We start from the raw sequence: 13,699 nt of genomic DNA, 5'->3' as shown, positions 1-13,699 counted from the left end.
TGAAATTAGTATCGGATTTGGTACTGATGAAAGTCGCAAAATGGATTCTGGCCGATGGTAGATTTGGACAAGAAATAAAGCGAAAGGAGAAATAATTGGCAGTCTTGGATGGGATGTTGTGCAAAAGTACAGGTTCCTTTCATCAATCCCTGCTCCACAACAGGCTTAGTCTGTGTCAGATCAAAATGCTGGCGCTGGTATTACAAAAATTACTGTGAGCTGTGCTAAACGCACATAGTTTAACTAATCGAGGTTCTGTTCTTTTGCCTTTCACACGCTGTGGAGTGCTTTCATATTTATCTGTGAACCTGGCGGCATCTCAAAGCTTTTAAAGCTTTAATGTTGCACTGCTTTCAAAAATAAGTGTCCCTTTTTTTTACAGAATGTTTATCGGTTTTCTTTTTTTTTTTTTTAAATGTAACTACTAAATTTACTAAAGCCCATGAAGCCCTAGAAACATTCTGTCTTAGTGACCCAAAAAAATGTATTTTTAGCAGGTGGGAAACAGTATTCTGTCTTATTTGAATCTGCTTTCTAATAGTCACTTTTTCATATTGCGCTGGGCCTTGTGTTTTATATGGCTCTTTATGTCTGAACAGGCGAGGGTTGGCAGCTGCTGTGACCGTACAGCTTTGACTGAGGAAAGGTCCGCATTCCTGAGCGGGGATTTAGCGGGCTGGCTTCGGCGATCGGTGGGTGTGCTTAATAAGATGGAGGGAGAGGGAGCGGACCGCGCCGTCCCGCCTCACAGCTAATTAGCCCACCGCTCCACAAAGGTGGACCAGCCACGGAGGAGGGGACCCCCGGGGGGGGGGCGGCTTTACAATCCCCTCTGCGCCTGATTGGCAGATGTGCTGTGCTGGGGTTGTGGAGAAAAAAAAGAGCGGTGGAGAAGGGGAGGAAAAAAAGACAGACAGAGGGTTCTTTGCGCTTTGCGCACGCTGGATCTGGGTCCTGGCAGGAGTTTGTGTAACAAGCTGCGCAGCCCCAGGAGCATGAGGACGGTGCCTGTGTGAGTCTGGGGAGCAGAGGCTTCTGGGATGGACGGGGTTCAGGGCTCTGTGAGGGAGATGCTGTCCCATCTGCTCCAGCACGGCCACACCAGCAGCGCCTTTAAGGACAGTGAGTACTACTGGCTCCCTTCTGCCACAGGCACCGCTCCAGGGCTGGCATGGGACCCCTCTTTCACAGGCAAATGAGATGCCCGTGCTGTGTACGCTAGCGCAGCACTTACGCTCATAAACAAGTGTTATCGTAGGAGTCTGCTATTACACCAGATTAGCATGACACTAATGCCTGTGGTTTAGCAGTAGCATTTAAAAAAATGTATATTGCTGTTTTTGGTTAAAAAAGTTTTGTTCAATATTGCTTATGACATATGTATTATTTGCTGCATATGCAGGTCGCCATGCCAACATTTCAATTGCAACGCATCTATTCTCATAGATTAGACGTTTAGTTTCTTTCTCTTCCAACCAAAGTGGATGTAAAAAGTATGCGTAATTTGTGCTTCAGATGTGCTGCTAATTTTTTTAACTTTTTATAATTTGGCTTTTAATAAGTTCAGCTGTGAATATACTCAGTTGTTTGGGTTGTGGTGATTTGTGAAGGATTTCTTTCAAAGCAATCCATGTTTATCTCACACAGATGTGCATGTCTTGTATATTCAGAAAAAGGATTCTTCAAAAAATAATTTTCAGTTTGTATATATTGATTTGACAGACTTGAATCCTCCACTGTGTCTGTGAAGCATATTTTCACTTTTGTGCCAGTTGGTGCTGGGAAATTATTGAAAGTTCTCCAATATTTAAACAAATGTCTTTCATGTTTATCATGTACATTTTTATTTTTATACAATAACCCATGAAACATAATAGCAGTGTAAAGAAGGCACAAGTGTTACTTCAAACATAAAACAAGTGCAATGAGTTATAGGTTTCTTTTATTTGTTATTATACCAATATGGCACTGCAGAGGAGCAGCTGTCAGATGTAAAACTGCTATTTCAAACAATGTAATGTTTGCATGCGAGCAGTTCAGGGTAATAAGATCCATGAACGCAGCAGTTTTTATATTTAAAATAATGTAACCTCTTCTCAGTCTGAGAGATAGAATTGATACATATATATTATATATTGTACATATAGGTGGTACCCAGTTATCTTATTTCCATTATAATAAAGCATGGAATTTCCTGCATATTTAAAATAAGCTTTTGCTACCATCCTGAGATCCTTATTGAACCTGTCACCTTAAAAAAAAATATGATGGGTTCCATCCTGTGGTGCTTGTGTTTACTTGTGTTGACGTGTGTTTATCCAGATGGATATGATAGGCAATACGGTCAGACTATAAAAATAATAAGAAACATTGAAATCACATGATTGGAATGCACTTATCCCCCCCCCCCCCCACTTCTATCAAACCCTGCTGGAGAGAGACACTGTGAGCTCCTAAACTTCTTCCATCCATTCTGGTGAAAGTTCTTTCAAGTCAACAGAGTAATATTAAATTATCGCAAAGTGTCAGTTTTAAAACGTTTTTTTTTTGTTTTGTTTTTTAATAACTTATCTCCAATGTTCATTTAATTTCCTGACCATCATTGGGCGCACTGCTGCTGAGCTTTAGCTGGGTATGTCATCCAAGAGCACTCACTGACATTCATCATAACTGTCCTTTACATAGTCATATATTCCACAGTCTAAGTGCCTGAATAGTTTGTTCCAGACAAGCTGATGGTCAGTGTGAACAGTGTGGTTGTGAAAAGGAAATAAAATGTAAGTATTTTAGGAAATAAATCAATTTGATTGAAGTGGTACTGTTAGTCACTACTAGTTTTATGCAAAACTATTCTTCATATATTTTTTCTGTAATATTAGATTAGATTAGATTAGAAGGGCCTCTTTGCAGGCAACTGCAGAAGCGCACACCTTTAATTGTTTTAGCTGGAGATAGGAAAGACGTCAAATATCTTATACAAAGGATAACAATAAGTCATGGAATGTATAATATAGAAGAGTGAGTAGCCTTTCTGGAATGTTCTGCATGTCAGAAGTGCAGACAGCAGCCATTCTCAGAAGTGACTGCTGACAGAAAGCTTCAAACAGTCTGCCGGCTCAGAAGGAGCACACTTTCAGACAGTTTACCTCCGTCCAACTGCAGAACCTCTCTCTGCCGAACACACTGTTTCTTTTAAGATAATGGCCCTCAGGGAAATGGGCGTTTCAGCAAAAATCTAAATTGGGCTTAAGCCCCAAAGACAAATTGAAGGCCATTTTAGCTGCCTGGTACTTCCTCTCCAGGGTAACTTTGATGAACTGCATAGGAACTTGAAAATTCCTTGGCTCTGGACCAGTTCAATAAACACCAATAGGCCCTGCGTCCAGCGTGCACTCATCTGTGATGGTGATTGTCTGCAGCCTTATATGGTGTCCTCTTACATTAAGATCGCTCTGCACTGTATTAATAATCTGAAGTGTATGTCAAACAAGATTAAATAAAAAGGTGCCTGGTTGGTTCATCTTGTCAAAGACATATTGATACCATCAGACTATGAGTCAAGTACATTTTTCAGCCAAGTATCATAAGAAAAACTGGTTTAACTATCTTCAGGTAACTAGTCACGGTGAAATAACACATTTGCACATAATATCTGACTGATGGGTGAATTGATGGGTTTAGTAATAAACATAAAGTATCTTAACTCCAGGCATTCTGTGCACTAAATAATGCTACTGTAACTACTGAAATCCAGACAGTTTAAAAAACAAACCCTCCTTCGTGGGCTGTCTGGGTAATTAAAGGTGGGCCCTCACTACATGAATACAGTAATTTTTCTAATTATTTTAATTATACATTGGGTCATGCTGAGTTTGAAGATTTGTTATGTTTTTGCACATTGAAACCAGTTTGAATAATCGCATGTACAGTTGGTTTATCCAAAGATAAAAAGAACTTTAGATCCTTGTGGAATTTCAGTCTCTTATTTGGAGTCAATCCAGAGAAAAATGGCTACTTAATGTTCCTGAACCACTGTGAACTAAAAAGTTCTCTTGTTTATAATTTCAATTACATTTTACCATGAATTATCGTTGTCCAACAGTGCTTTTGAAATGAAAAAGCAACCACTAGAGAATAAGCCCTCCGATCAATTTACTTTTTGTCAGTTTCTTTGTATTTTTTCCCCATGTCATTAAAATGTTTCATATGTTTCATCCTCAATTTTTCTAAAAGGCTGTCTGAGATTTAAAAAGCAGAAGCACAATGATGGTAAAGCTTGTCTGGTCCACTTAAGTAAGCATCATGGACATAATTTTAGGTCAGAAAGGTATAAGTGGAATAGGCAACTGAGGTTGATTATGCAATTTTACTCTTCTGTCTCCATAGGGGCACCCTAACTAGACCATTTGTCATGAGAATCCCTGAGCTGTAGAACTGTCTTCTACATATACAATGTTTCGCAGCACTAGGGAATTGCTTCTTGATCAACTGAGTTTTCCTTCTCTGACCATTTGGTCTAGATTGAGGATTATATATAAAGACATTCTGGTTATAAGAATAATGCAGAATACAATAAATCAGGCTTTTGACCTGTTAACCCTTAAAAGTCTGCTTAACTGAATTTTACAATTCTTCTGTGAGTCCCAGTTAAATTTAATATCCCTCATTCTGAAATTGTTTTTAGGACAGCAGTTCATTCCCGTAAAGTTTTCCTCTTTCCAAACGCTCAAGTCAAATGAATGAGAAAGGTTGAGGCTTCTGCATGACATTACATGCAATATACAATACCTTCTGTGGCTGTGGAAAAATTACATCTATGTGCTCTCTATGTGTTTTCAGTGAACGCTGTAGCAATGCTACATTACTTCTGGGAGCAGAAACAAGCGCAGAGAGGCATCGTCCAATCAGACAGTTTAGTGGTGTACGAGTCCGCTCCCTCTCCCAGCCCCCCGTACATCTGCTATGTCACCTTGCCTGGGGGCAGCTGCTTCGGGAACTTCCAGGTAATTATTCTACATCTGTTAGACCAAGGGTAGGCAACCCTGGTCCTCCAATGTCAGAGATGTCCTGGTTTTTTCTCCGCCCAAACCTAAAACTACATAAATGGCTTCCTTTTTTAATGAACAGGTTTAATGATTGCAGGTAACCATGTGCTGGAGGGGTTTCAACATTCAGACTCAGGCTCTTAATAATCCATCAAACTCTTGCAATCGGATAAGATGGAACAAAAACCAGAGATGAAACTGGCTCTCCAGGACCAGGTTTTCCTACTCTGTGTTAGACAGTAAGGGTGCATTGCACAGGCCACGAGCATCACGCATATCATCTTCAGATATTTAATTAAATGCTTTGTCATTTCCAAACACTTTTTATTTATTTTCACCTTCACTTTACAAGATCACTGTTATTCTTGTTCACCAAGTAACTCAGATTTACCCATATATGTGGTTGATAGTATTTACATAGTGTATCAGCAGATAGATTTAAAGGCAGAGGTGCTGATGCCTGGTTTGCAATTCTATTGTTACTTTATTGGTTTTTGAACAAAAAAAAGAAATTATTATTAAGTTTAGATTTTGATTTCCACCTGCCACTGGGAATAGCATTACAGACAAAGTTAATATTCACAAATATGTATTCACACAGTGCATTCTAGGTATCCATAGCCCCAGATCTGAAGCAGTCCCATTTTTCTGTACCAAAACTTGGACTTCTGACTTAAGAACACAAAATTCAATTGAAAAACACAGGGGTGTCTGACAGTCAGAGTGTAAGTGCTTAAATTGTTTGCTATACGGAAGTTCCTGGCATTAGTTGCCAGGTCTATGAGTCCTAATGGGGGGGAAAAAAACTTCAGTAGCTGCTTTTCTATGCGAGCTCATGAGACCTGGAATTATGAACCAGGAGTTTCCCTGGGTTTGCCAAGCGCAGCCATGGGGAACCTTGAAACATTTGAAACAAATGAAACATTGAGTATGAACTTTTGAAAGCCAACCTTTAAACAAAATTCCTCACACTACAATAACCTACACCTTGCTGTCTAAGGCCCTATTCCAAGGATTTTGGTGTCGTGTTTTAAGATGATATGAGAGTATCAATGCACACCAGTAACCCTCCGTCTCAGAATTTGTAGACTGGTTTTGCGTGCTTCTGTCTTGTTCTGGGAAAAATATCACAAGGTGGATCAATACGTTGGGGGGGAAACTATGAAAATAAACATCCATCCTTTAGCCTGGAGGAGATCCAGCCTTTCTTCGGCACGTTGGGAATGCACGGCCACCTCATGAGCTTAGTTTCCTTTCAGTCTGTCTCATCAGCGCATTTCCCCCTTTGTGCTCCAGAACAGTGCCATGTGTGAGAACAGGGATGGCTACAGGTGGTTCTTATTAGTCCAATTAGGCAGACCCACCACAAATCAAGCCCTTTCTCTTAGTGTAGACGGAATGTTCTTGAACGTGGCCGAGATGAGACTTGAACAGATTCTTATTCTTTCGTGTGTGCATGCGTGAGTATGTACGTGCGTGCAATTAATGCATACAGCTGTATGATTCTCTAATTGGACATTCAATATTTTTGAGGTCATCAATTATCTAATATGAATTTTATAGTTTCATGTTTTAGTTGTGCCTAGCTAGTTAAATCTCTTCTTAGGGACGAGTGGTCTATATTGACACTGCACACATACGATTCTTACCTTTCACGTGAGTGCCACTTATTTATACACCAAAATAATAAATTACAGAGAGCTGTATGTGTAACCAATGACATGAGACATGCCTTTACCTCATTCGATTTAGCCCATTTTCAAAAATAAGCCCCACTCACAAAGCGGTTCTTTGTTTCATAATGTGATTACGCCCAAGTCTCTCAGCCTCAAACTTCTCGTAGAGTTCCTTATCATTTGGAATGCAATGACTAGGCCTGTGTACTGTAACTGCTCAACAGAGTGCGTGCATAAACTTGGATGTCCCACATTTAAAACGCTCCAGATTTGTGGCTAGTTTGCATGTTTAGAAGGAGAATAGCTCCAAAGAATTTTCAGGGGTGGCAGCTGTCTCTTCAAAGGTTTTCACGCACACACGAATGTTTGCCCCCGAGACGCAGTGGCTGTTTGAACAGAGGCTGCTAGCGGCTTTGATCCGCGGCCCTTCCCGTCCTCCGCAGAACGCAAAAGGCTTACATTAACTTCCCTCGGCTAGTGTTGGGAGGCTTGTTTCTTCCACCAATCGCGGCAGAATAATTTGGCCGAAGCGGTGTCTTGCCTTGTGTTTTTACCCCGCCGATCAAAGCCGCTGCAGGCTTCTGAGGATCGACCTTGTCTGTATTCTCCCCACGTGTCCGCCGCGGCCGTTTCTCTCTCTTCATATTGTTCAGCCGGGATCCCAAGCTGGCTTTCAATGGCTCCATTGTGACCTGTACAATTGGCTTTTCACCAACACCACAAAGGCAAAAGCTGATCTTAACTTCAAAACTGGGACTGGGTGTATGGGGATGGTTAGAGTCATAATCCTGCAGTGAATTGGTAAACAAAATAGGCTCATGCATGTTTGTAGCACTAAAATTCCACTTATGTCCTATATAAACTCATTCCACTATCAATGTGATTGACAGTCGGTAAAATTTTGTATTACCACTCACAAAATCCAGGTGCCTCATTGTTGCATTTTAGAATAAAGGAATAACATCACTATAAAAATGAAGTTAAACAACATCAGGTTTATGAAACATGACAGTGGATGTGTGGTGTGATCTTTGCCCCTGCTCTTGCTGACCTGTCGACCGATTCTCTCTCTCAGTGCTGTTTCACCAAGGCGGAGGCCAGGCGGGACGCGGCCCGAATCGCCCTCATGAACTCGCTCTTCAACGAGCTCCCGTCCCGAAGGATCACCCCCGAGTTCATCTCTCAGAGCCTGGAGGAGGCAGCATCCACTGCTAGTGTAAGTCCCTATAAGCAGTTACCTACTAGTGTGAGCCCCAGTAAGCAATTACCTGCTAGTGTGAGACCCAGTAAGCCGTTACCTGCTAGTTTGAGCTCCAGTAAGCAGTTATCTGCAAGTGTGAGTTCCAGTAAGGCGTTACCTGCTAGTGTGAGTTAAAAAGATCATGTAGTACTGAGACCTGTGAGCCAAAGCATGGCTCCTTACGTATCAAAATGAGCAAATCAGCTGCGTTTTATAAAAAACCAACCAAGTGCTTTCCCATGGTCATTTCCTTTCTGAAAGATAAGTAACTTGCCATTGTGATGGCTGTAATGTAAATGTAATGTAAATGTAAAATGTAAATGATGGTATTCATATGATTGCTTGCAAATCTCTGTGCTTTATTCACTACATGAGAAGGGAGTAGAGACCTAGTGAATTAGGAGCACTATAAATTCTCACATCAAAGAAATAAAGAACTGTTGCTTGTACTAACAAAATTTTTTTAAAATAGTACTGAGGCCTGTGAGCCAAAGCATGACTCCTTACGAACCACTTACCCCAGTGATGAAAGTGCATTATGAACATACGATTCCAGTCACGTGAAAAAGCCCAGCACAGTTCTCCCCTTTTTACGTTCAGCAGGATTAGACATATTTATGTTCTGGGAGCTCAACGGTTAACCTGGCAGCGGGCCAAAGAGCAGAGAAGCTGTTTAATGCCTCGGTGGGAGAAACAGGGGCCACCCAGTAGTGGAGTAGTTGTCCGGCAGTGTTGTCCTGAGAGGACAAAGCACCGAACGCGCAATCACTCAAAGCACAGCTGTGCTCCCAGCTATTCCACGCTGCGATGCACCGATGCACGGCCAGTAATTAGAAGGGCTGGTGCACAAGGAGAGGCTTCAGCTCGCCCTGTCAGTTTTACGTTCGAGTTATCTATTAGGTGTCAGCGAGGGTAATTGGGATGACAGGGATGTGTGTGTGTGGTCTAAACCCTGTCTCTTATTTCTTTGTTCTCTTTCGCTCCGCCCGATACGCATGTACGGTCTGCTGACAGAGTGTTTGACAACACCTAACTCATATGAAGAGACAGCAGCCTTTATCTTGTAAAGGTGAACTTTTCTTAAAGCTTAAATAGCTGGAACTGGGACTTTAGCCTCCTCTGAAATGCAGTGCATGTCCCTCTGGGCAGATGAAGTAATTTTGCATTGTTCTGCTCTGGAGTTTAAGCTACATGCTACTCAGGCTCCAGAAAATGCTAACATTTGCAAGACGTGAACGGCCCTCTTATGAAACATTACTTTAACAATATCTTTTTAAAAAACACAGCCCAGGTTAGAGGTGCAGTTTGACAGACCCACATATAAAAGGCTGAAATAAGTCATAAACTCCACAGCTCCAAATAATTTGAAAAATTATAAAATTCATAGGCCAATGCAATGTTTGAGACTTGTGTTTTCCTACCTATTGCTTTATTTGCCACACAAGGTACAATTTATAATATAAGGCTAATAACCCAGCTATTTTCCAGCTAAGTTAATTGTTTGTTGATGTTTATATTCATTTCCATGCTTGTCAGGGTTGCATCAGCGATGCCTCGGATCCAAGCACAAGTATTGGTGCTTACTGCCTTATGTTGGAATCAAACATAGGAAAAACCATGCTGGAGTTTCAGGTAAGGGAACATTACTGCCAACGTGATACGTACTGCTAGAAGTTTCTACGGCTGGCTAATGGAGTTGTTTTTATATAAGAGCTATTTATTTATGAGCTATCTATCACATATATTAGTTTAGTCCTCAGTACAGTCAATATTTTGTTTTGTCTAATTCAACTGACATTTCATTGTTATGATAATGGTCAGGAAGAGCACCTCACAACTGTGGATGTAAATTGTATTTTTGAATTAAAAATTCTAAAGATAAAAGAGCTCCAGAACCATCATGTGTGGGGAAAAATTAGTTTGACAGAGATTCGGTCGCAGCACCTGGATGAAAAACCAGTCAAGGCATTTAATCCTGTTATATTCTTTGAACAAAAAAAACAAAGGCTTCTCTTGTGCAATATTAAACTAATCAAAAGTACATATTGTTTTCCTGAGACTAGCAATGATGTTCTCCACTTCCCTTGGATAAGACTCAAATGTAATGCATCCCCAGTAGTCTACTACTGAGTTACTGCTATTTGAACCAAACTCTCCTATTAGTATTTTAAGGAATATAACTACCTTAAAATGATTTGACCAAGTTATTAGTCCCTTTTAAATAGTAATATGTCCTGCGAAATTCGGGGTGAAGGCCAAATGTATTCGATTTGTGGCAAAGTGCATTTACCAAAGGAATATTCAGCAAAACTATTTTTCACTGCACAGGTAGCTAACATTTTCTGCCATTGTCAATTAGCCAGTTTCATTTATACTGTGCCTGAGGAAAAATATAACCAGAAATTGCTGTAACACTGTATCAGGCTGTGAAATGCCCTCTAGTTTACATACGTGATATATTTAAATACATTATATGTAATTAGAGGGGAAGAACCAGCCATACCCTACCATTTACATTCTGTCTAAACTAAATCTGTGTTCATGGAATAAGTCCAAAATATACACTTGCAAATCTGCAGTTATACTTCACCTTGTGTCCCTCAAAGATAAATTATCTTAACTGCTCCTGAGTTGAGCATACTTGTTGGCATCTAATGAAGTGTTACAGCTGCTTAAAATGACATAACAGCTCTAAAGCTACTTCTGTATCACAAGCAGGTTTGGAGTATAGGTAAATAGGAAAAGCATCCTTCAAGCAACACTACCTCTACTTGAGATAAGATTTTAGTGTTGCTTAGAGTAGGCTTCAAAACTAACTCTGCCCTCAATGTGATGAGATGCTGGAGCCCATCCACATAAGCGTTCAATTATGTTCACATTCTTAAATGTTTGGCTGAACTCCAGTGAGATAGAATTTATCAAATCACATTTTCAACAGGGAATCTTGGTGAAGGTGAATCATTTCAAATATATTCCAGTTATATACAGTTTTGCTTGGATTGTGTAACATAGCTGAATACCTGAGTAATGTTGACTTTTGGAATATCTTTTCTCTCACTTGATTATACTTTATAAGCAATCTGAAAAGCATGACTTTCTTGCTTCCTGCCAATATTCAGGAGATAATGACGGTGTTTCAGCTTTTGCACTGGAATGGAACGCTGAAGGTCTTTCGAGAAAGAAAGTGTTCTCGCCAGGTAAAAATATTTAAATTTGTATTATGTGTCAGAATAAAAACATCAAAAAGGCATGACCTTCATTGCCAAACACTAATAACCCTTCTGGAAACTTTTATCAGGCATCAGACTATGAATAAATCATTAGGTTGCCTTAGTAGATCAAATCTTTCTCACATTGATAATAAATATGCAAGGATGTTATACAATTTGAAATTCTTGTCTGAAATAATTTATTCATTTTTATTTTATTAAGTTATAAAGAGATTTCTAAAATTTGTAAGATTAATTTGCATCTCTGCATAAATATTAGAAATTATATAATACATTTTAAAATGAGTCATTAAATGCAACTTAAAGTTAAAGTTCAGTATTGAAATATAACATTGTTTATAATTTGTCAAATTACAAGGCCTCTTAAGTTCTTCATTTATTATTTAATACTTTATTTGTGTTGTGCCAGGTAACTCAGCATGAATTATTGAAAAATGGTGGACCTTTTCTGTCACCTATTTGATATTTTATTAATTTTACAGCTTTTCTTTTCAAGTCTGGGCGAAAAACAATTGGTTATTATTTCTTCTCAGCTTTTAAAAATTGCAATTTGCTGCTCAAGTAAACACAATGATGATGCATAAAGCAAACAATAAATACATAAAGCTCATGAAGCTACACAATAAATGTCTCTCACCGGCATTATTGATTGTTTTCACAAAATGGCCGCCAAAGCTCATAGTACAAAGCCTTGGTGCTGATCACCTTGTGCTTCCCACCATGCAGGAAGTGATCACGTACTACTCCCAGCATCCTCTGGACGAGTACACGCGGAGCCACATGGCGCTGGACTGGATGGTGCGGGAGCACGAGAACCCGGGGTTGATCTCCCAGGAGCTTCAGGTGGCCCTGAGGGAGCTGGGGGAGGCACGGAGGGCCGGGAGGGAGCTCCGCTTTTACAAAGAGAAGAAGGAGATCCTGAGCCTGGCGCTTTGTCAGGCCTACAGCCAGGACCAGGAGGGTGGGGCTGGGGAGGCGCGGTGGGCTGAAACAGACCCCGCCCACGTTTACACCGAAACAGACCCCGCCCACGTTTACGCCGAAACAGACCCCGTCCACGTTTACGCCGAAACAGACTCTGACCACATTTACACCGAAACAGACCACGCCTATGTTCACGCCGAACCAGACCATGCCCACGTTTACACCGAAACAGACCACGCCCACGTTTACTCCAAGGACAAAAAACCGAGCATGAGCAGGGATCTGCCGGTTGAGACAGATCCCAGCTATGCTTACAGCCATGACAATGACCAGATACCAGGAGGGAGTTAGTGGGCTTATTCACACCGCAGACAGACACCCCGAAAATCCAACATGGAAGAGGTCATCCCATACACAGCCTTGAACTGACTGGCTTTCCCATGGTTTTGATTGAATTCACATTGCACCTCTCAACCCATGGCCTTCAAATGCTTTACAGTGAAGAAGGAGCGTCTCACGTCAACCATCACAAATGTGTAGCCTCCAAGATGCACAGCAGCCATTTTCACCAGAATGCTCACCACACATCAGCTGAGGTGAAGAAACAGAGGTTCATTTATCCATTAATACAGATAGATGATTCACCGCTGGATGCAAGTCTACTCGCTTCCACCAGTGTCCAGGGTTAAGCAGTCACAAGCGTGCGTTCCTCTTAAGCAAATCTGCCCCAGGAATACAGTGTATCAGTCAAAATATGTACTGCCAGTGGTAGTATGGGTATGGAGCACTTTTTGTAAATCGGGTTCAGATTTCCCGGAAACTGCCAAACAGTTTTCTAATCCTACTCCAAACAACTCCTACATTAGGCACTGCCCACGCTGACAGCGGTATTTCCAAAATAAACTTTTCTGGCCCTGCCATGCTGGCATTGGTATTTCCACAATATACTTCTGCATACCAGAGGAAATCCACCTTTCATGTACCTTGATCAAGACCTAAATACCATTGCCATCTGTGACATAAAGAATTTGAAAGACAAAATATTTTGTTAGGAGAACAATCAATGTGCAGCAAAGAATCTTCAGTGCTGTTACTATGGACATTTTTACTGAATCTCAAAAGGGAAAATGTTAATGGAGTGTTAAAGTTTTGTTTGTCTATATTTGTAAATAAAGCTTTATAGTGTGTGTCTTTCTAAATCCATTCATTGTCATCAATAAATCTTCCCACAGGTGAGATTTTGTGGTTTTCCTGGTCTGTAATTACTATGAAGTACTAGAAAATGGTAACCCTAGTCAAAATAGATAAATCAGTACGTGGCTTGTAGGTGGAACCCCATTCAGCAGTGTCTTGAGCAAACTCCTGGTAACAAAGGCAACCTCATCCCAGGCATTGCAGTTCTTGTGGACGTTCAGAGTGGGGTTGTCTGGATTCAGAACAAATGGCTTGCTCATAGCACAAAAAAGAACTAAAGTCAAATGATCTGCACTTCAAATCAAGCAAATTGCCATTTTTGTACAATATGTAACAGATCCTAGAGGTAGTCTTACAGGGACATGAAACTAATGTCATGAGAACAAATCA

The 13,699-nt window shown here is 40.6% G+C and overlaps 1 protein-coding gene across 1 annotated transcript; it reads left to right on the top strand.

Moving 5' to 3' along the window:
* The first annotated feature begins 716 nt into the window (after positions 1-716).
* On the top strand, positions 717-13,351 carry lix1 (limb and CNS expressed 1). Its single transcript, XM_064296738.1, has 6 exons — positions 717-1,122; positions 4,840-5,003; positions 7,797-7,937; positions 9,498-9,593; positions 11,081-11,158; positions 11,918-13,351. The coding sequence occupies exons 1-6, from the start codon at positions 1,041-1,043 to the stop codon at positions 12,464-12,466; spliced, it is 1,110 nt and encodes a 369-aa protein (XP_064152808.1). The 5' UTR covers positions 717-1,040; the 3' UTR covers positions 12,467-13,351.
* The last annotated feature ends 348 nt before the right edge of the window (positions 13,352-13,699 follow it).

The sequence above is a fragment of the Anguilla rostrata genome, chromosome 10, assembly GCF_018555375.3.
Source record: "Anguilla rostrata isolate EN2019 chromosome 10, ASM1855537v3, whole genome shotgun sequence".
NCBI lineage: Eukaryota > Metazoa > Chordata > Actinopteri > Anguilliformes > Anguillidae > Anguilla > Anguilla rostrata.
The sequence above is the reverse complement of the archived record's forward strand: the minus strand, read 5'-3'. Positions and strand labels throughout refer to the sequence as shown.